Below are 22,131 nucleotides of genomic sequence, written 5' to 3' on the forward strand. Positions count from 1 at the left end.
GATCTTTAGGAGTTCGAGACCAGCCAGGTCTACAGAATGAGTTCCAGGACAACCAAGGCCAGACAGAGAAACCCAGCTCAAAAAACAAAATGGAAAAAGAAATGATGATGGGAAAGGGTAGCGAGATGGCTCAGTGGTTAAGAGCATTGGCTACTGTTCCAGAAGACACAGGTTCAGTTCTCAGCACTCATATCAGACGGCTCACAACAGCCTATAATTCCTGCTCCAGGCGAGCCACCCCTCTCTTTGTATGAATCCAATGCTCTCCACAGGTGGTATTGCATGCATGTAATGTACATACATACATGCAGGCAAAATGAACATACACATAAAATAAGATTAAAAACAAAGATGGAGTAAGAACATTCCAGATGATCACCAAAGGTACGACCATTGATTTATTTTTCAATATAATAATAATAACAACAGCAACAACAACTATTATTATTATTATTATTATTATTAGGGAATGCATGCATACATGTGGAAGTTATAAGACAACTTTGCAGAGCTGGTTCTCTCTTTTGGCCTTTCCATAGGTTCTGGGGATTAAACTCAGGTCTCCAGGGTGGGCAGCGAGGACTTTCACCCACTGCCATCTTGATTTCTTCTGGTCTTTGAAGTACCATGGGCTGTGTAGCTCTTGAGAGAAGAAGGAACTCTAAGGCCTCCGCTTTTTGGAAGGTTGTGTTGCAGAGCGTGCTGTGCGCATCCCCACCACATTGTGTGTCGGATTGTTGAGCTCTTGGAGTAATGCCTCACAAAGACAATGGCCCATCCAACTAAGCAACGAACAGTCAGTAATTAAGATCTTGAGTATGAAGCAAAATCTGAATGCCGAGGCGCACCCCCCGTGTACCTGTTACATGGCACAGCCACGTGGATTTCAAGGCCACATGTAGGTGAGCAGGTACACAGCCCTGAAGGACAGAGGGCTGCAAGACGCATGGAACATGAGCGTATACCACAGTATCGTGAATGTAAGTCACACACGCCTCATCCAGATAGGGGTCAGGTTGCAGCCAAAACCTGAGGAGAGGAAAGCTGCTCTGTCTGTTCTTTATCCTTGAGTGACAGAGGCATTTTAAGCTTTTCTTTGTGTGTGTGTGGGCAAGACAGAGTCACACTTGAACATCACAAGCCGTGATTCTTCTGCCTCAGTTCTCTTTGTAGAGATAACAAGCATGTGACACTATGCCTGGCTTAAACATTTTAAAGAACTATCAAGATAGGTGTTGAGGAGATGGCCTAGCTGGCGAAACGCCTACCACACAAGCCTGAAGACCTGAGTTTGGATACTCACGGCCCCGCTGCAAAAGCTGGGTGTGTCAGCGCACATAATAATCTCTCTGCTGGACAGGGGATATGGAAGATGAGAAGTGGGAGATGGAAAGGCCAAGACAGATGCATCCTTGAATCCTTGACCATCCAGTCTAGTACAGTTTGTGAGCCTCTGCAGGTACCCGCAAATACCCCGACAAAACACACGTATGTGCATAATTAAAAATGAAATAGAGATTTTAAAAAGTTATCAAAACACTAATTCATCCATTTTTAAAAATCAAGCAATACAAAAAGTTATTCAATAAGTCTCCTCAAACTAAGATTCTCCGTCCCTCCTCTGGAAGAAGCCACTGATTTGTCTCCATTTAGACTCTGCCATGCCTACACAAACACACAGACTTACAGTTTTCTAATCGGTCTGCTGGCATACAACCTATACAATATATACTCTGGACTTTGTTCTTCACACTCAACAATGTATTCCATATAGCATATTGGCTTTTGCTTTGTTTCGAGTTTTCCACTGCTTGCTACCACACATTTAACCAGGGTCTCACTAGATGCCCATTTAGGTTATTTTGCACTTTCTATTTTAAATAGTACTAGAGTGAACATCATTTCGCACGGACCTGTGTGCCCATGCGTGAAAATAGCTGTTGGGTTCATTTTTTTGGCGGGGGGAGGGGGAGAATGTTTAGAAGATGGTGTGAAGGCTGGTCAGTCATAGTCTCCTTCAACATCATTTGACCAGAAGAAAGCCTATGCAAGTAGTCTTTTGGGAATGCCCTGTTCTGGAATGTTCTGTATATAACACTATCATAATTATGTATCTGATTGCTGAGCCTTTGCCATGAGGCTATACAAAGACAATGACACCTGCAATGAGCCAACAAACTGGCTGTCACAGTCAGCGTTCTATTCCTGCGACGAGCGAAACCCTGTGACCACAGCAACCCTAAGAAGAGAGAGCATTTAACTGAAGCTTGCTTGTAGTATCAGAGGTTCAGTCCATTTTCATCACGATGGGCAGCACGGTGGCACACTGGCAGACATGGTGGTGAAGAAGTAGCTGAGAGTTCTACATCTTGAACAACAGTCAGCAGGAAGAGAAAGCCACTCATTGGTCCTGGATGGGCTTTTGAAATCTTAACGCCAGTGACACACTTTCTCCAAAAAGGACACACCTTCTAATCCTTCTCAAGTAGTACTACTCTCTGATAACTAAACATTTAGATATATGAACATATGGGGGGACATTCTTATTCAAACCAGCACCATATTCCACTCCCTGAGCCCCATTGGCTTATAGTCATATTCTAATGCAAACTGCACTTAGTCCAACTTTAAAAGTCCCCATAGTCTGTCACAGTTTCAACACTGTTTTAAAGTCCAAAGTTCAAAGTCTCTTCTGAGACTCATGGTAATCTCTTAACTATGATCCCCACAAAATCAAAATCAAAAAGCAGATTGTATATTTTGACATACAATGGCACATAATAAACATTACTGCTCCAGAAAGGGAGAAAGGGTGCGTAGTGAGCTAACACTGGAGCAGAGCAAGGATGAAAACTAGGAGGACAGACTCTGAATTCTGAATCTTTAGGCTTAGATTTTTCAAGCACCTACTTTATTTAAGGTTCTTAAAGGCTTCTGCCCTCCTTCCAACCCCCCCCGCCCCCAACCCTAGGTAGGAGATTGGTAGGAAAAGGGCTGAAGACCTCTTTTCGCTATTTCTTGCAGATTAGGGTCATTGGGTTCTTTGGGGATATACCAATCTCAGTCATAAGGATATCAGCAGCCAAACAGCAAAGCAGCAAACCGTAGCAGCAGCAACTGAAACAGCAACCAACAGCAACAGAGGTGATGCCACTCAGCAAAAGTGGCTGGACTCTATCTAAATGGCATGAGGCTGCTGAAGCTGCAGCATGAAGAGTTCTCTGGAGAGTTTATGTTTTTTTTTTCCTCTTTTTTTGGTGGCTCACTTTCCTGTTCCATGGGAAGGTGTCCAGCCTTCTGGTACTCAGATAGCAGGGTGTCCAGGAAACCCACAGCTATGAGGCCGTGAGTCTGAGTCACATCTATGAGGATTGGGAAGGTATCCCAGCTTTGAGGTGGGACAGAATCCCAAGGGTATCCTGAGGCACAGAAACCCAGGAACTTCACAGCTCTGAGAGGAGGCCTCCTCAATAGAGATGTTGCTGCTCCCGAGGGAGGCTGCCCCAACCCTGAGGAGCTGAGGAGCCTAGGAGCCTGGGCTCCACCTTTTTGTTTCTTTCTTTTCTTCTTCCTCTGATGAGTGAGTCACAGCAGGAAGTAAATCTCTTAAGAGAGATTTATTGAAGGGACAAATCCAGGAGAGGAGGGAGGAATCCAGAAGTGGCTGCCTCTGCTCTTTGGGGAAGGCAGCAGGGAACCTGGGCAAACACAGATTTACATAGGAATTCTCAGGGGGCGGAGCTTTCTGGGGCAGGGATGTCCAGAGTACGGATTGGTGAGATTTCTAGTACTGAGCTGCAGGAAGTTCAGAGATTGGCAGTTTTCCTGCTCAGGGAGTGGTGATTTTTTTTGTCCAGTCTTTTCACCTCAAATTTGTGTAGTCTGGGATGAGTCCTACTGAGGGGCTGGAGATGACAGTTACAGAGGTCAGGGATGGGAGGGGGAGAGAAACTGGGCTGCTGGGCCTTCCTCAGGCAGAGGTCTGGCCACTGTCGTTCTTTGAGGGGTTATAAAGAATACAAAGTATGCAAAATGTACAAGGAGTTCATTGGAAAGGCAGTAGACCGAGGCAGGAAAGGTTGTCCTTATGGACAGCTCCCTGTGGAGGCAGTAGTCATTCAGAGGCAGAAAAGGTGTCTGGTTCCCATAGGCTGAGGCAGGAAGAGTTACCATGGACAGCTACACCTGCTGCAAGAATGTCACACACACTCCTAATCCTGCTCAGGTAGTGCCATTCCTCTCCCCACCCCCACCCCTGCCCCATGACTAAGCATTCAAGTATATTAGCCTATGGGGGCCATTCTTCTTCGAACCACCACACTGGTCATATTTAAGGTCCTTCTACAGAGCGCTGTCTGAATGGCTAGGCACACGCGTGTGTGCAATGCAGGGCACAGAAGTCATGGGGATCCAAGGCCGTGTGCAGGAGCCCCTCTCCACAGGGTTTTAGATCAGAGGAGGAATTGTAATGGATGAACAGAGACAAACAAAGCAAGGATGTTCAGAGCCTGTAGGCTCCAAGGAGCCTGGGCCTGACCTATAAATGGGCTAATGAGGTAATGGGGACTAGAAGAAAAGGAAGAGATGAAATTCAGGCAAGTGTGAGCTACTGCAGGAAATTCTGATGTGTTCTTTCTGCAGGAACAGTAGGATTTACGAGCTCTGTTTTTCCCCAAATTCTCACCCCAGGAGAAATAGCTGCTTTTCACGTCAGGTTGAAATTTTCATAGGTGGAGATTCCAGGATACTCAGCATCTTGCTGTGGTGTTTGCACCATCTAGATGAGTCAAAGAGAACATGAGAGAATGAGGTTACCAAAGCTTCGGAGAGCCCAACTCTCCTCAGTTTCTGCTGGTAAGAATGCAAGGCCAGGGGAAGTCATTTTATAATTTATGGGACGTCTCCTAGCACTTAGGGCCATTGGCTGGACTCTCCATATGGGAGAACTAGAGAGTTAACAGCAAATCTAGGAGTTTAAAGATGACAACAAAGTACCTTGCATTTCAGGAGCTACTACTGAGTGGTTCCAGTTTCTGCCCTTAACTGGAGGAAAAAGGCAAACGTGTACGTAACAACTGAGATGGAAGAGGTTGGGTCCCAATTAGACCTCCGTTCTGGGGAATATAGAGCTAATACTCCACAGAGATGAAACCTGAGCTGATGATGAGGGAAGGTTAGGTGTCAAGACACTGTCCAGAGATGCGGGTTAGAAAATGATTCATATTGGTTTGCGAAACTCCTGATCCAAAGATGATGGCCTTGAACCCAGAACTAGAACTCCTAAAAGTTCCGAGGACAGCTTGACAAATTCTGCCAAGAGCAGAGCTGAGGAAATGTCCTGGTTTCCAGTGTCTGTAGGTTATGGTGGGGATTCTGTGTAGACCAGCATGTGGTGGCTGGTGGCCACATTAAAAGTTGGAGCAAAGAACAATCAACAGTCTTAGCTTTAAGTTTGACCCAAAGAACTAGACTGGCCGAGCAGTGGTGGTGCACAGCTTTAATCCTAGCGCTTGGGAGGCAGAGGCAGGTGGATCTCTTTGAGTTTGAGGCCAGCCTTGTTTACAAAGTGAATCCAGAACAGCCATGGCTACACAAAGAAACCCTGTCTCAAAAAACCAACCCCCCCCAAAAAAAAACACCCCACCAAACACAAACAAAACAACAACAAAAATACGAAACTGGAGAGGAAAGTAAAATCTCTAAGCATTGAACCATGGGCTTGAAGTCAGGAGGAGGCAGAGGGTGATGAAGTAACTTGCTATTTGAGCAGGTGTTTGTTGAGTCCATTCAATCTTCTGCCTCTTCCTCCTGCCCCTTGGCAGGGTCCTGTTATATATCCCAGTTGACCTAAAACTGGCAGTTCTCCTGATTCAACCACCCAAGGCTATGCCACCATACCTGGCAGAGGATCTATCTTTAGAAGCCCAGCTCAACTTTCTGCCATTAGGAGACCCATTCACCACTATAACAAAACCAACATATTGCAGTTCTTGGCATTAACTTGTTGGCTAATTTTCAGTTGTTTTGGTAAGTTACTATTTTGGTGAGCCAGGGTCTTAAAATGTGTGTGTGTGTGTGTGTGTGTGTGTGTGATACACATAGGATATATTGTGTGTATAATAGTTCTATAGAGTTATTGTCAATGCTGAAAATAAAATCTATTATTAGATGTTCAGGGTCAGCCACACAGGTGTGAATCAGACATGTCTGTTGACCATAGAATGTGTCAGAGCTTTACATACTGAGCAGATTTGAGGTCCTCAGCCACAGGAATCTTGGACTTTCAGATAGAATCATTGCGAACAGTTTCTTTATGGTTCTTGGGAAAAAGAAATCTGTTCTCACCTTCTTAGGTTTCTGAACAGAGCAGTAGATTGTATGCGAGCCTTCTTCCTTCTGAGGAACTGGCATCTTTCCCTGCAACAGGTGGGTATCAGACAAGCGTTACCCATGAAATGAGAGATTTCCAGTTTAACCCACAGCCCTTGAGGCCAGACGACATCCCACTGTGTTCTGGTTTCAGAAGCTGAGAACTGGGGATAGCTCCCCTTATTCTCTGCTCCCCTATATTGATGGCCCAAGAATGAGTTCCTCTAGTTCAAAGGATCTCAAGGTTTGATAGTCATGGTTGAATAAAATAAAAGTTTGGTGTCTGTCTGTATAACCTTTGTCCTATCCCCAGACAGACCCCAGTTTGTAAGAACTTGCCCAGGCCATCAGATAGCCTAGAAGCAGAAGGAGAAGGAAGGAGTGTTAGTCAGAAGTGCTCACCTGAGCATTCAGGCACACTTGTGCATAGGCCATTTCCTCTTCATCCTCAGACTTAACCACTGTGTCATCTGGAGTGATTGCTTCATAGTCTGCTTGCCCCTCAGAGGCCAAGTCATATGCAGTGTCCTCCTGAGTGGCCAAGTCATACACCTCATTTCTACTGTTGGCAGTGCTGTGCATTCTGCTCTTCTCCTCAGCCTCTTCTATTGTTGCTCTGCTGTCAGAGCTGCTGTCTGATGTGGGCAAAGACTGGCGCTCAGTCTGGTTGGCCATGCCTAGTTTCTCGTACCGTTGGGAGAGCATGGCAAAATTCATGTGGCTGGCTGGGCCTTCTACAACACATTGGGCAGGGTTAACAAAAGTGTGACACCCCTGCATCTTTCTTGACTTGCTACAAAGACCCAGCTTGCTCTGACTTCTATCCTAGATGAGACCTCAAGGCTGGGAGAGCTTTCATCTGTCTTCCATTAGGAAGCTCTGGTATGTTCCCCCTTCCTCCTTTCTGATCACCAAATAGTTTATTCATCTGATAGATAAATGTCCACTATATAGAGTGTGATGGTCTTTCCAGTAACCCTGGTGAAGAGAACTGACCCACCGAATAAACCATGCCAAGGACACAGGCAGGTGTTCTGTGGAAACACAAAGATAAATTAGGTCTGGTCCTGGAGTTAATTGTCTGTCTGAGGAAGGGGAGCCATGTATATGAATATTCATTATTCATTAACATATGGTGGCCTCTGATAGGTATCCCATGGAGGGTGTAAGGGAAACACTGAGGTGGGCGGATGTGGCTTCTGGTTAGAACAAGGGAGATCTTGAACACTGAAGAATCGAGGTGGGCTTTAAAGTAAAGGCAAACTTTGGATGAGTGACAGGATGTATATCGTGTGGGGAGCAGCATGGAGCACCATCCCTTGATAAAGGAACATATCCATAATACTTAGCAAGTGTAATGGCCTGGGCATGGTGCCATCAGAACAAGTAACTAACATGACATGCTGAGTTGGTACCAACCTTGATTTGGGGTAAAAAAAAAAAAAAACACAGCTCATTTGACCCAAATATAAAATAAACATGTCTACCATTCGCTAAATATCTATGACATGGTCATGCAATGCTCCAAATGCTTTTAATCTGCCGAAAACATCATGGAACACAGAAATGAGGAAGCTGGATCACATACAGGTTAAGGGTGTCCTCACCTACAGGGTAGAGGCAAGATTAGATGCAAGTGGCTTGGTCCCTGGTGCTTCCTCTAGCTTTGTGTTGGAGGAAAACTAAAGTATGAGTTGTTTTAATACTTAAAAATAATCATCACTGAGTGATCACTGTGGACATCACTACATTTTTGTCCTCACATAAGATGAAACACCTCCGTTTTTTTCCCACAAAAAATAAAGTTGGAGCTTGAGTTACCCAAGACACTATCATTGATAGGGGAGAAAAGTAGAGTCTAAACAGGATCACCTGACCTGACTCCATACATCTGACAGCTGGGTGATGTTGACTTTTGAACACACAAGGCCATGAGGAGTCATTGATAGTTTCTTTTCCATTTCCATTTGTTTTTTTTTTGGGGGGGTCTGCATTTCTCTCTCAGAAAGTCCCCACTGTGTAATGACTTCATCCCCAGTCCCTTCTCTGACCCTATCTCCTTGGTAGATATTTTCCATGAGATGAAACAGGGAGTGTTTTGTTTTGTTTAAGCATGGTTTGGGTTGAGGAGACAGAGTAAGGGACTCTTTAGCATGCCAGAGCTCTGGAGTTCAAGCTGGTAATTTGGGGCACCATGGAATGGGCTTGAGGAAGTAAGAGCAAGCATCTTGGCTCCATACCCCTACACCCACTGGAACAGTTCTGCTTTTATATGATTTGTGCTATTGGCGTGCTGAATAAGAGTTTGTTTCATGAAAGCATTCTTTAGCTTAGGTCAAGTTGGAAACCCACTGATGATGCTCTTGAGCAGTGGCTCTCAACCTTCCCAGTGCTGCAGCCCTTTAATACAGTTCCTCATGGTGTGGTGACCCCCAACCATAAAATCATTTTGTTGCTACTTCATTACTGTAATTTCCTGCTGTTAGGAATTGTAATATAAATATATGATATACAGGTTATCCATATGTGACCCCGACCCTGAGAACTTGAGAACTCCTGATCTTGAGTATTAGGCATCTGTGCACCTAATTTTAATTAGCTTCTGATTTTGCTCATGTCACAGGTTTACTATTTCACCTGGCCTTTGTTTCTGTATCCTCAGAATTGAGAAAATATCCTAGTCTTCGTGGTAGATCACATTCAGGTGGTAACAGCCAACATCAGACCCAAGAGGTTCCTGTTGATAGACCATGCCTCCTAGTTCCACTAGTTAACTCTAAGGGATCCAAGCTTTTGTTCCCAAACCACCTTCTATCAGCATCTGCTTTTTAAAACGTTAGCAGACATATGGATCCAGTATTCCAGCGGTAGTGATCAAGATTCTGCATTTTTAAAAGCTGCTAAGTAATCCACGTCGCTGTTTGGCTGACTGCACTTCGAGCAGCTAGGCTTTGGGACTAACGTATGGAACAGGAGCTCCATGTTCCAGAGTCACTGATGATATTACCTGGTATTTCTGCTGGAGCCTCGGCTTGGCTGTACCTGATGACCAAAGGTGTACCTGAGGAACCAAGCAGAAGAAGTTACCAAGAGGACTGTGAGTAGTTTGCTGTCTTTGATTTTGTGAGACCTAGAGGAGACTATGGAGAAGAAGGAGGTCCTAAGGTAAGCAGAGGGCCATGGGAAGTAGTAACCAAGCCCAGGGTCATCTTTATCTGGAATGAATGCCATGGGACTTCCTGGCATCTCTCTGGAGGAGAGAACTCTAACTCTCCTACAAGTAATTTTAGCCTGTCCGCTCTTTCTGAGAATTATCTGTTATCACTCTAATGTTAAGATTCTAGAGAGAGATGCCAGTCACGAACACTTACCTCCTTGTCTGCAGTGATTGGCCCAGCAGCGACCACATGACTTCCACCTGGTTATCAGAGATATTCCTGACATTTTTCCAATTGAAGTTGGAGAGAAGCATCTTCCTTGCCCAGCTTTTAGAAAGCCATTAGTATGTGTCTGCCAGAAGCTACACTGCTGTGCCGTGGACTACCCTTCCCCTCGACCCACAGCTATATAGCAGCAGGAGAGTCAAGCTGTATGAGAACAGCACAGATAAGATATGGAGAGATCTGGTGGTTCCTGAGCCTCTGCTGACACTTGCCCGTTAAGGCCGCTGAGTCATGAAATAGAAAGTCCTGTCCCTGTCCTTCCCCCACACTCTATAAAAATCTAAGTTAGGGCTGAAGAGACGGCTCAGTGGTTAAGAGCACTGGCTGCTCTTCCAGAGGAGCTGGGTTTGGTTCCCAGCACCTATCTGCTGTTTCTCAACCATCTGTAACTCCAGTTACAAGGAATCTGATGCCCTCTTCTGGCCTTCACAGGCACCGGGTGCACACATGGTGTGCAGACATACATGCAGACAAAACAACATACACATAGAATAATAAAAATTATAAAATCTAAGCTAACTTCAGCTGGGCTACAGTTATTTTTAACTGAAGATGTTCAACTAATATCTAGCTTTCCCTTTACTCGGAGAAGAAACTAGGTCAGGAGAAAGAAATATCAAGGGCTCAAGGCAGGGTTTAGAAGCCTCTACAGGTTACAAACAAAGAGGCTCCTAAGGGTGTAGGTAAAGTTAATCTAGAACACTTACAATGTTTCTTTAGCTTCAAAATGTAGCAACTGCTGAGCACTATCGCCAAGAATAAAAGGACAATAAACACCAGGAGGAGCAGGATCCCAAGCTTCATTTGTCTCTTAGGGCCTTGAAGAGAAAAATGAAGACATTAATGCAAATACTGATAGGGATATCAGAGCAAATGACTGATAGAACACAATGACCATCCTAACTGACTCTTAAAATCCTATGACAGCCTAAAATACTTACTTTCATTTATTCATCCTATAGCATTTTTTTATTATTTTTATTTTTGTTTTTAGCAATGCTTTTAGGCAAGAGGTTACAGCAGTACACAAGCTGACACAGACTCCCCAGAGAGAGAGAGAGATCTATGGCTTACCCAGCCCCAGAGTTTTAAGTATCTGACATAAGATATGAATGAGATTTGTCAGGCTCAAAGCAGTCTTGACTGCTGCACTACTGCCTTTTTCTATAAGTGAGGCAGAAGTTATAAGCCCAAGGAAAAAAGAGTAGATTCCTGTGAAGCCAGGCTCTAGGTCTGTCTTCCAGGCTCAGCCTTCCTGTACCATCACGTCCTAGGCAGACTTCACCTTCTTCCTGCTTTTTTCCTTCTTCAGTTTTTGCAAGGCTATGGATTACAACCAGGATCTCACACATACTAGGGAAGCCCTCTACCAACTGAATTAAATCCACAGCTTTTTTTTTTTTTGAGACAAATTCTACCTTTGTGGCTCAGTCAGATTGACTTCAAGTTTGTGATCTTTCTGCTTCAGCCTCCCGAGTGTTTGGATACAGGCAGTTCCAACATGTGTGTCTCTTTTTGCTTTGAATAACACAGCTATCAGAAGACTAGAATTATGTGTCTGGATCCCATAACACTGACATGATGCTTGCAAGGACTCCCTCCTATATTCCCTCACTGGCTTTCATAAACAGCTGGGAACATAAACACTGGAAATCAAAGTCCCAAATCCTGCAGCATCAGTGGAGAGAGAGAGAGAGAGAGAGAGAGAGAGAGAGAGAGAGAGAGAGAGAACTAGAGCAAGATCAAGAGAGCCACAGAGAGAGAGAGCAACCTGAACAGATGATCTCAGAAGAAAACTGGCTGGAGCTGTTGCTGACAGGGTTATGGGCTGTGCAGGTGAAGTCAGGCAAGCGGTCACCACTTTTCCAGGAGATGCTGAGCTGTGAGCTCCCTTCGAACGTAACAGCTTTCTTTTGCAGGGGCATCCACGTGAAGGTCACATTGTTTCCGCCATCTTCCACTGAGCAGGTCAGGAAGACCTTGCAGAGGCTGTTTTTTCTTTGCACGGGGCTCTGCGTGACACTGGGCTTCTTCAGTCTCTCTATGTGGGGGAAAGGCAGAGCCAGTGTAGAGCTAGACTTGTCAAATTGGCTTGCTACCAAGGTTGAAACCCTGAGTCTGAGTCCCAAGACCTACATAGCGGAATGAAAAAACCAATTCCTAAACACTATCTTCTACTTACACACACACACACAAGCACACACACACAAGCACACACACACACACACAAAAAAAAAAAACAAGCAAGGCAGAAAGAACAAAATACATTCATGAAAAAAAATGTGTTGTGCCCCCCACCCCCACCCCAGGAGTCACAAGGCCTGTGAAGGTCTTTTCATCACCTACAAAATGCCATGTGCGTCACTTCACCTCCATGGACCTTGAGACTCAGGTGTGAAATAGGGCTGTTACTGAAAAGGGAAATACAAAAGACACCACTTGGTCCACACATTGACTTAGAGTGACAAGTTGACCAGGTCATCAACCCAAACAAGTGCAGTTGACCTAAACATACTGTTTTAAACATTACCAAGGATTTTGAAAAGAAAAAATAATAATATTTAAATAAACACCACGTTACTGTCTGTTGTTTAAACGAAATTATTTTGCATTCGTTTATTTGTTTAGAGACAGGGTTTCGTGTATTCTAGGCTGGCCTCCAACTTTTGCCATGGAGCGTAGGGCGCTCCTGAGTTCTTGATGTCCTCTCTTCCCAAAGTGTTGGGATTATGGGCAGAAGCCACTCTTCCTGGACTGTGTGGTGCTCAAGATCCATCCCAGGGCTTCCTGTGTGGCTGGTGGGCACTCTACTACCTGAGTTACCCTCTCAGCTCTCACAATTATCTTAAAGTATTTTTAAAAGCATTTCTAATTAAAAAGTCAACTTTTAGGTTTGTCCTCGGTCTGCTAATGTCCTACTTAACGCTCTTTAAATCTTTTTAAATTATATTTTTAACTTTTAGTATTTGAGTCACTGTATGCAATTAACACAAACCTAACCAGCTTGCTGAACACTTTAACGGGCCTGTGGGTAGATGGTTAACGCGGGTAAGCATCTATCCATGGCTCAACTCGGGCAGGGACTGTGCTTATGGTATGTGAATGGACAGGGAAGGGAGCTGGCAGGCTTAAACCTCACAAAACATCACACCAACGTTCTGCAGAGCCCAAGGTTTAGGAGGAAGAATTCGAATTCTGTGTTTCACGCTCTGGGCACGGGAGTGGCCCATGTTCTTGAGTCTCAGTGTTTTGGGAGGTCAAGAGCTTCCCTCCTGTCTACTCTGTCTCACCCTAGTTATCCCCACCCTTGTTCTAAACGACGATGGAACCTGAAAGTGCGGACAGATGAAAGTTGGGTGTCGGAGGCCCAGATCAAGAAATGCCTTGGCGTGTAGGGTCTGCGGCCTGATGGTTGGAGTGCTTTACTCACTGTAGATGAGCAGGTTGAAGTGTGTCATCCTGGGATCTCCAGAGGCCTCTGAGCACACGTAGGCGCGGTAGGTGCCGGCATCCTCCATCTTCAGCCTGGTGATCTTCAGGGAGTAGTCCTGGTCAGAGATCCTCACCCTTGGTTCTTCAGGACCTCTGAATTCACGGTGAGGGTCGGCTGTTGCTGCTCCTTTCCGGTCTTTGCTGATAATCGACGTGTTCGTGTCCGTGTTCGACACCCAGACAATTTTCTTTGTGTCCTGACTGGCCAGAGATGCCAAGGGCAGGGTCACCGACTCTCCCAGGATCCCCACGAGAGTCTCTCCGGCTGTTTTTCTTCTGGAGGTGCCTAGATTTGGAGTCAGAGACGAGACATTGCAGCGAGCCTGTGTTCCCATCTCCCTTGACCTCCACCCCCGCCCGAACCCCCAAGTCCAGCTAGAGACTGGAACCTGTTCTCCTCTTGCCGTAGCCGTCCCCCCCACCGCCTTGATGAGGCGTCCCCACTGCTCTCTTTGCTTTACTCCGTTATTTTCACTCTACTCTTGGCTTGCCCAGTCCTCCCCCCGCCCCCCCCCCGCTTTTAAAGCAATCCTGGTAGATACTACTGCACAAGCAAAGCTCAGTTTAGACCTTTGCCTCGAACCCCCTTTTCCTCCTGTGTTACACCATTGGGGTGCCACAGTGTCCAGGGTTTCCGGGTCTGGCCCCTGAGCAGAAGGCCTTTGGCTTTGTCCCCTTTCTTTTCTCCTCGATCTGTGTCTCACCTCTCACCAACAACTGAACTTTAGACTCCATGGGTGCTCAGGATGTTTCTAGAATCCCCTGAAAGGTCTGATTGGAGCCACTTGCCTGCACAGAGCTGCCAGACATGGACAGGTTGGGAGAAGCTCTGGCTGACTGGATTCCGGGCTTTGCAGGTGTACGGTAGGTCCGGGTCACAGATGCTCTGGGAAACTGTGAGGATGTGGCTCCCTTGGGAGCTATTAAAATGGGTGTCCTTTTGGGTCCAGTTGTATTGGACACCGTCCTTTGCCCCATTCACAGTACAGATCAGAGTAATGGTGCAGGAATCATTCTCAGACAAGGTCACAGATTGCACGGCGACTTGGGGCTCCTGCAGCTCCTCTGAGGGGGATAACGGCATGGAGAAGACTCTCAGCTTTCTTTCTTATCAGGGGAGGGCTGCCTGAAGGAGGAGGTGCTGGGAGAGAAGCTTGGGGTTGTGTCTGCAGGCTAGGGCGAGCGCCTCTCTGTTTCTGAGACACTGTCTGCAGGCTTTCTTACCACAACATTTCCAAGTTCCTGCTAGAGTGACTCTCCCCATCTCTGCCCTGCGCTTGGGACCCCAGTGCACTGTGTATGACCTAGGAACGGGAAGCTCGCTTTCTAGAATTTTCATCATCCCTAAATTTTGGTCTGAACTTAGAACCCACTGCTTTCAGTCCTTTTTGTCCTTGGCTTTGTTTTTATTGCACGTCCTCTGTTCAACCTTGTGCTTAATTTGTTTTTTGAACAGTTGATAGTTAGACGCACCAAATTGGAAAAAAAAAAAAAAAAGCAAAAGGATAGGTGGTTTTAGAAAAGTAATCATTACTATCCCCAAGGTCTATTTTCTGGAGTCAGTTACTACTAAGAGTTTCTTTTTAAAGTAATATTTTTTTATTAAATATCTAAGATTTTTGACCTGCATATTTTGCTCATATTCATCCTCAGCAGCACAACTGACTAGTGTCCAATACTTACGCTAAGTTTCCTACTGACCCTTCTAGAGATAGTCTAGATATATACATATATGACGGCACAGTAGTCTTACTGTCTGGAACTTACTAAACATCAGCAATACATATAAAAAGTCTCTACATGTTAACGATCTATTCTAAGTTTATTAGCTGAACAGAATTTTCTTAATATATACAGAACACCCTACAAATCAGCAGAGATGTCAAACTACCTGGCTGGTAGAAAAATATCATTATGAAGTGAATAATTTTCCTCCAAGCTTTAGATATCCAAACCCAATGTCTCAGAATATGACTTAGGAGACAAGCTTGTGTTTGAAAGTATGTGTGAATAAGTTAGGGTAGGCCCCAGTTCTATCTATCATTTTTATTAGAGGAAGATCAATAGGACACCCATTACATAGACAACCGTCTGAGGGGACATAGAGAGAAGACAGACTCTTTAATCCAAAGTCAGACTTCAGAAGAAACCAAACTGGTTTCTTGATCAGACTGTAAAGTTGTAAGAAAACACACTTCTATTGTTTAATCTATTCAGCCATTAATATATTAAACAACAACAACAACAAGAACCAACCTATGTGTATGAGTGTTTTGCCTCCATGTATTTGTGTGCAACATTCCTGCAGTGCACAAGGAGGCCAGAAGAGGGCATCAGATTCCCTTGGAACTGGAGTTACTGACACCTGTTAATTGCCATGTGCGTTCTGGGAGCCTCTGGTTGAGCAGCCAGTACTTTTAACCACTAAACCATCTTTCCAGCCCCATCAGCCAATAATATTCTGTTATGGCAACCTTAGAGAACCAGTAGAGATTTTGATGCCAAAAGTGAGCTGTTGTAACAAATATCTAAAAATATGGAAGATGTCTTTGGAACTGGCTAGTAGAGGTTGGAAAAAAAATTTTTTTTTGAGACAGGCTTTCCCTGGGTAGCCCTGGATGTCCTGGAATTCACGCTGTAGTCCAGGCTGGCTTTGAACTCACAGAGCTCCGCCTGCCTCTTGGTGCTGGTATTAAAGGTGTGTGTGCACCTCCATCATCAAGGTTGAGGTTGGAAGACTTTTGAGTAGCATGTTAGTAAAAGTCCACATTGCCTTCAAGAAGCTTTTGGTAGAAATATGATGTTAAAGCCATTTTCTGAAATTCAGAAAGAGAACAGGGCATTGAAAGGAAATCTATTATCTATCTATCTATCTATCTATGGATATATAAAAATCATAAACAGTATAGTGAGAGAACTGAGAACAATTAAGGTCTTTCTGCTCATGTCTCAGAAATTAGGAATATGCCATCAGAAACTGGAGAGCAGTGGAGGTTACGTAAAGTGGGATAGAACTTGGCTGAACTGTATTCTACTATTTGGTGGAGGTAGAATGTTTAAGCAACAAAACGTATTTATAGGTAACACGTTGAAGGTAAGGTCCTGGAGAGATGAGCGAGTGGTGGAGAGCACTTTCTGCTCTCACAGAAGACCAGTTTGGTTCCCAGTGCTCATACTGGGTGGTTCCCATTCTCTTGTGACTCCAGTTCCAGGGGATTTGATATCTTCCTCTGTCTTCCCTGGGAACACGCATGCACATGTACATACAGACACACACATAAATAGATGACAAATCTTTAAAAAGCGTTGAGGGCACTGCCTTGTTTCTCTTAACTGCTTGCACAAGGCATCAAGAGGAGAGGGGTAAATGGAAGGGGAAAAAACAGGGATTTTTTTTTTTTGGTCTATTTATATTGCCGGACATAAGAAAGCGCATTTGGAGAGAACACATGTGTGGACAAGGTTTGCTGAAGAGAGAGTGCGCGTGATTTATGGACTGTATTGACTAAGCACCAGAAGCGTGGACTGAAGGAACAGGCACAGGGTAGAAAGGAAGCCGTCAGCCTTTTGGAATTCTGTAAGACAATGCCATGAGTGGCAGGGCTGTAAGTTCATGCTAGCCATCAAGGAGGAAAGGACACCAGCGGCAGGCAGTTCAAAGACTGTCAGGATCTTTCTGTCACCGTGAGCCCAGAAGAGACAGGTGGGCCGTAGGATTGAACGTTTTACTGTTTTGGATTTTGAGCCAGAATGTTGCCAAGGTCAAGGACTGGGGTGGTCACCCCAGGGGATATGGAAGGCATTGCTGTCACTGTAACTGGCCTAGGAGGTACAGCATTGAGCCTCAGAATATAAGGAAACTAGTCACTGTAGGTTTTAGGTTTGCTTGGGGTCTGTGACTCCACTCTTCCTATTTTTTCCCTCTTTCAGAAAACCGCCACTGATTTCTCGAAGCAGACAACTTGCCTCTTTTCATAGGTTCGCAACTGGAGAATGGCTTCAAAATGAATTATACGTCACGTCTTATTCATTCCTGACTCAGATTATACTTTGGAATTAAAGTTGATATTAGAGTAGGTTAAGACTTTGGGGGGTGATGGAATGAAGTGAATTAATTTTGTATGTGAGGAAAGCATGGATTTGGGTAGGTCAGAGACAGAGATTTTAGGGATAGGGGATCAGTGGTGCTGAGGGGGCGGACAATCCCCCAAGCTCTCTGGAACTCACCATAGACATGCAGTATGAATGCTTCCGTTGTGGTTACGCTAGAATTCTTTTGGTTGATCTGAGCCTGGTAAGATCCTGAATCATCCTTGTTTAGGTTACTCATATACAAGGAGTAGCTGTCTCTGCTGATCTTGAGTCGGCCACTGTATTTTCTGTCCAGAATTACTATATTTTTTTTGGAATCCATTATAGCAAGAGTCTTTGAGGGGGAATTCCAGGCAATATGTTCAATCTCTGTATCCCATGAGATGTTTAGGGAAAAAGTCACAGAACCCCCGAGGGTCCCTGATATCACTTTTGGGGGTGTTTCCTCTCCAGAGGCTCCTGGTCCTGTGGAGAGAGAAGAGCAACCTGGAGGGACAGCAGATCTTCTCAAAGGCATGTTTATTTCATTCATTCAATAAACATGTCCTTGTTACAAATTCCATATGCTGAGACATGAATGAGACTCTAGTTCTTCTTCCTCTAAGCTCATTGGCTGGTAAGGTCATTCATTCATTCATTCATGCATGCCTCCACTCATTCACCACACTCTTTTTCATGAAAGCAGCTATAGTAATCAATAAAGCATTTCTTCAAACTTTCTGTTCTTATTGGGGAATTAGACTCTGACTGGGTGAACTTTTCTGAATTTTTCTTAGAGTCAGCCTATTGATCTGTAAGACTGATAAACTCATCATAACTACATCATGTACAGGGGGTGTTATGATAAAACTTAAATGAAAGCAGGTTTCTGCAAATTGTAAAGAGCTAGAAAAGCAGAAAGACGTCATTTCTTTAAAAATAAGACAAATAGAAAGATGCCCAGAGGGGTGGAGAGATGGCTAGGTGAGTGACAGAATAAGTAAATTAACTCCTTGGTAGAACATAGATGCTCAGCGTGGGGAGAAAACCATCACTAAGAGACTAGAAGAATGAAAATTCCCGCATAGGGACTGTTCCATGCCACTGCACTAAGCAGTGTTGTTTTCAAGTTTGAATATTTCTTTATCACACTGCCTTTTACCTCATCCTCTAGGGGATCTTAGACTGTCTTTGGCATAGTAATCTCTGGCTTAGGGCTGGGAAGAGATGCTAGCCTTTGGCCACTCCTGATTTCATTTTTGTCTCAAGCAAGATCCATATTGCTGGTAAATACTGTTATCAAAGCTCTGAAGAGCTCAGGTGTTTCATCTTTCCTTTGAAGACTCTGCGGTATCTTCTGGGTGGCTCCAGCCTAGATCCCTAGATTCCAGGCTTCCAAGGCTTTGTTGAGTGCACTGGGAATTTAGATCAAATCAGACAACATCTGGAGCAAGGCTACTCCAGAGATTCTGAGTGGAAAAAAGTATATGAGGGAAAAAGAAGACGCAAAAGTGTAGCCTAAAGGGAAACAAGGAAGGGAGAAAGGAGGAGGAGGAGGAGGAGGAGGAGGAGGAGGAGGAGGAGGAGGAGGAGGAGGAGGAGGAGTTGTCATATTGCCCAGGGCCACCTGACTGTATGAAACCTCTCCAGCACAAGGGATGTAAGAGTTAAGACAGGAAGTAGAAGAAACTCTAACAGTTTTTGTGCACCTAGGATGTCTCAAGGTGGCTTGTCGTCAGAAGGGTTTGCTTAGATCCCTCTGAATTTATATATATTACACAGGAAACAACGTAGAGCCAGCATTTCTTAGCAGGAAACTATGGGGGTGAAGGAAACATGGTTTGATAGCAGGGTTATTTAAGATTGGGGCTAGAATGTCACCTCCTCATAGTCCATCAGTGTGTATGCTTTCATTCTCTCTCTCTCTCTCTCTCTCTCTCTCTCTCTCTCTCTCATACACACACACACACACACACACACACACACACACATTTCAGAGTAAAGCAGACTTGCAGAGTGAATACCACAAGATGGTAATTTCCTGATTTAACCAACAAGACTTTACCTTCTGGGCAGATAACCAGCCTCAGAGACTGCTAGTAGCAAGCGGTGGTGGTTCTAACTCGGACTTACCCATGAGCAGGAAGAGGAGAGGGATCCACAGGATGGGAGGAAGTACCTGCTGCTGACTCCTCCTCAGCTTATCAGAGACCTCTAGAGTCCAGGCACACCAGTGTCTCTTTAGATCCGCCATGATGATGTATTTTCAGAACTCATGTTAAAGGAAGAGGCACATACCACAGCTTCCTCAAGCATGTGGGTGCACGCGCATGCGTGGTGTGTGTATGTGTGTGTGTGGGGGGGCTGTTCATATTGAGCACTACAGACTCCTGCATCTGCTCAGACTAGGGTGGAGGTCCAAGCACATCCAGATCCTTCAAGGAATTTGTAAACCAGAGCCGAGCTTCGCTTGTTTTAGCATCAAAGGGGGGCTCTAAAGGTGTATTCTAAAGATGCCTGCTAAATATCTTCACCTTTGGATATTTACGCCCTTGTGTAATCCCCTCTTCCTGGATTCAGGCTGGACTTAAGGTGAATACAATGTGACAGAGCTAGCGAGATGTCACTTCCGAATACAAGATTAAAAAAAGGCTATGGGCTGTCATCTCTTCCTTTTCCATTTCCCATTCCTTCCCTCTCTTCCCTCCTCTCTCTATTTCTCTCATCTCACACTCTCTCCCCTTCATTCTCTCTCTCTCTCTACCCCATCACACCCCCTTCGTTCACTCTGAGGGAAGCTGGGGATTAAATGGTAAGTCAGCTTCTGGAGAAATCTGCAAGAAACTGAGGGGATACCCTCAGCCAGTGTGCACCAAGGAATTGATTTCTCTGGCTAACAGTCAGTGAGGACTTACGGCCTGCCGAAAGTCACATGAATCTGACCTCCATTCCTTTGATATGACCACATCCCTGACTGATACCTTGATTTTAGCCTTGTGAGAAACCTTGAACAGAGGTACCCAGCTAAACTATGTTGGAATTTTGATCTGAACAGTGATGAAATAACAAATGCCTATTGCTTTGAACATCTAAGTTTTGGGGCAATTTCTTATACAGCTGTAGATAATGAGCACAATGGCCCAATAAATACCCTATTTTGTTGAAACCAGCTTGTGCTGTCTTCCTGTTTCATGAAACTGAGCAACTTTCAGTTGACATGGAGAAGTGGTGCCAATCACACTGCATTAGGGTCAGATGTCACAAATGTTGTGCTCTTGGGGGGGGGGAGAATTAGCTCTCTCTTTCCACTACATGGGTTCTATTGGTCAAACTCAGGTTATCAGGATTTGTAGCAGTGTCTTTGAACAGTAAGTCTCATTTGTCCAGGTCCTTATAGAATTGGGTGAGTTGAAAAACGAGTCTGCAGCAGTATAATTTCTTTTATCTTGCCTTGAGTAACCAAACAAATTTGTTCTTTTGATTTTTGACCTATTAAGGGCCTCAAATATTGGATATTGCTCACTCTCACTTGGTGAAGATGATCCCCTTTACCTGACATACTGATCCAAAAAAATCTCTCCCGAGATTAATGTTTTACCAACTCTCCGGCCACCTGTTAGGCCAGGGAAGCTGACCTATAAATTTCATCTTTATAAGTCCACCTTGTCAACTTGGAATGCATACCATCTTTTAAACTATCCATTATTCTCATATAAAGGTGATAATGATGTCGCAATTCAGCCTGATGTAATACAACAATTTTTCACTAAAGCGTAAATGCACCAACCCATTCCTCAAAAGAGGAAGTAAAGTCATTAGGTAATTGCCTATTATACAAGGGCTAAGGTAGCTAGGAAAGAGGCTTGGATATGGGAATCCTCCTCCATTGCTAGTACGAATGTCAACTTGTACAACCACTTTGGAAATCAGTCTGGTACTTTCTCAGACAATTAGGAATAGTGCTACCTAAAGATCCAGCTATTCCACTCCTAGGACTATATCCAAAGTATGCTCAAGTATATAACAAGGACATTGTTTATCCATGTTCGTAGCAGCTTTATCCATAATAGCCAGAATCTAGAAACAGCCCAGATGTCCCTCAACTGAAGAATGGACACTAAATTGTGTTACATCTACTCAACAGAATACTACTCAGCAATTAAAAACAAGGAAATCATGAAATGTGCAGGCAAATGGTGGGAACTAGAAAAGATCATCCTGAGTGAGGTATCCCAGAAGCAGAAAGACACACATGGTATATATTCACTCATAAGTGGATATTTGACATATGGTATAGGATAACCATACTAAAATCTGTACACCTAAAGAAGCTAATCAAGAAGGAGGACCCTTGGTAAGATGCTCAATCCTCATCCAGAAAAGCAAACGGGTTAGACATTGGAAGAGGGAAAAAACAGGGAACAGGACAGGAGCCTACCACAGAGGGCCTCTGAAAGACTCTACCCAGCAAGGTATTAAAGCAGATGCTGAGACTCAAAGCCAAACTTTGGGCAGAGTGCAGGGAATCTTATGAAAAAGGGGGAGACTAACATACAGGTGTTAGAAAGATCTGAAGGGGACAGGAGCTCCACAAGAACGGCAACAGAACCAAAATATTTGGGCCCAGGGGTCTTTTCTGAGACTGATAGTCCAACCAAGGACCATGCATGGAGATAACCTAGAACCCCTGCACAGATGTAGCTCAGGGCAGCTCAGTCTCCAAGTGGGTTCCCCAGTAATGAGAACAGGGGCTGTC

At 44.6% G+C, this 22,131-nt stretch overlaps 1 protein-coding gene across 4 annotated transcripts; it reads right to left on the minus strand.

The window, feature by feature from the left end:
- Window positions 1–361: 361 nt before the first annotated feature.
- Window positions 362–19,645, minus strand: Ly9 (lymphocyte antigen 9). 4 transcript variants are annotated; one of them, XM_021647082.2, is made up of 11 exons: window positions 19,509–19,645; window positions 17,532–17,861; window positions 14,094–14,369; window positions 13,243–13,590; window positions 11,584–11,853; window positions 10,520–10,630; window positions 9,377–9,430; window positions 6,772–7,103; window positions 6,346–6,417; window positions 4,685–4,777; window positions 362–3,698 (listed from the first exon to the last, which is right to left on the minus strand). In XM_021647082.2, the coding sequence occupies exons 1-10, from the start codon at window positions 19,627–19,629 to the stop codon at window positions 4,706–4,708; spliced, it is 1,986 nt and encodes a 661-aa protein (XP_021502757.2). In that variant the 5' UTR covers window positions 19,630–19,645; the 3' UTR covers window positions 362–3,698; window positions 4,685–4,705. The 4 variants fall into 4 exon arrangements, with proteins under 4 accessions (XP_021502757.2, XP_060220666.1, XP_060220665.1 ...); XM_060364683.1 differs by having other exon boundaries at window positions 362–4,185; XM_060364682.1 differs by having other exon boundaries at window positions 362–4,188.
- Window positions 19,646–22,131: the final 2,486 nt, after the last annotated feature.

This window comes from Meriones unguiculatus, chromosome 11 (genome assembly GCF_030254825.1).
Source record: "Meriones unguiculatus strain TT.TT164.6M chromosome 11, Bangor_MerUng_6.1, whole genome shotgun sequence".
In the NCBI taxonomy this organism is placed as follows: Eukaryota; Metazoa; Chordata; class Mammalia; order Rodentia; family Muridae; genus Meriones; species Meriones unguiculatus.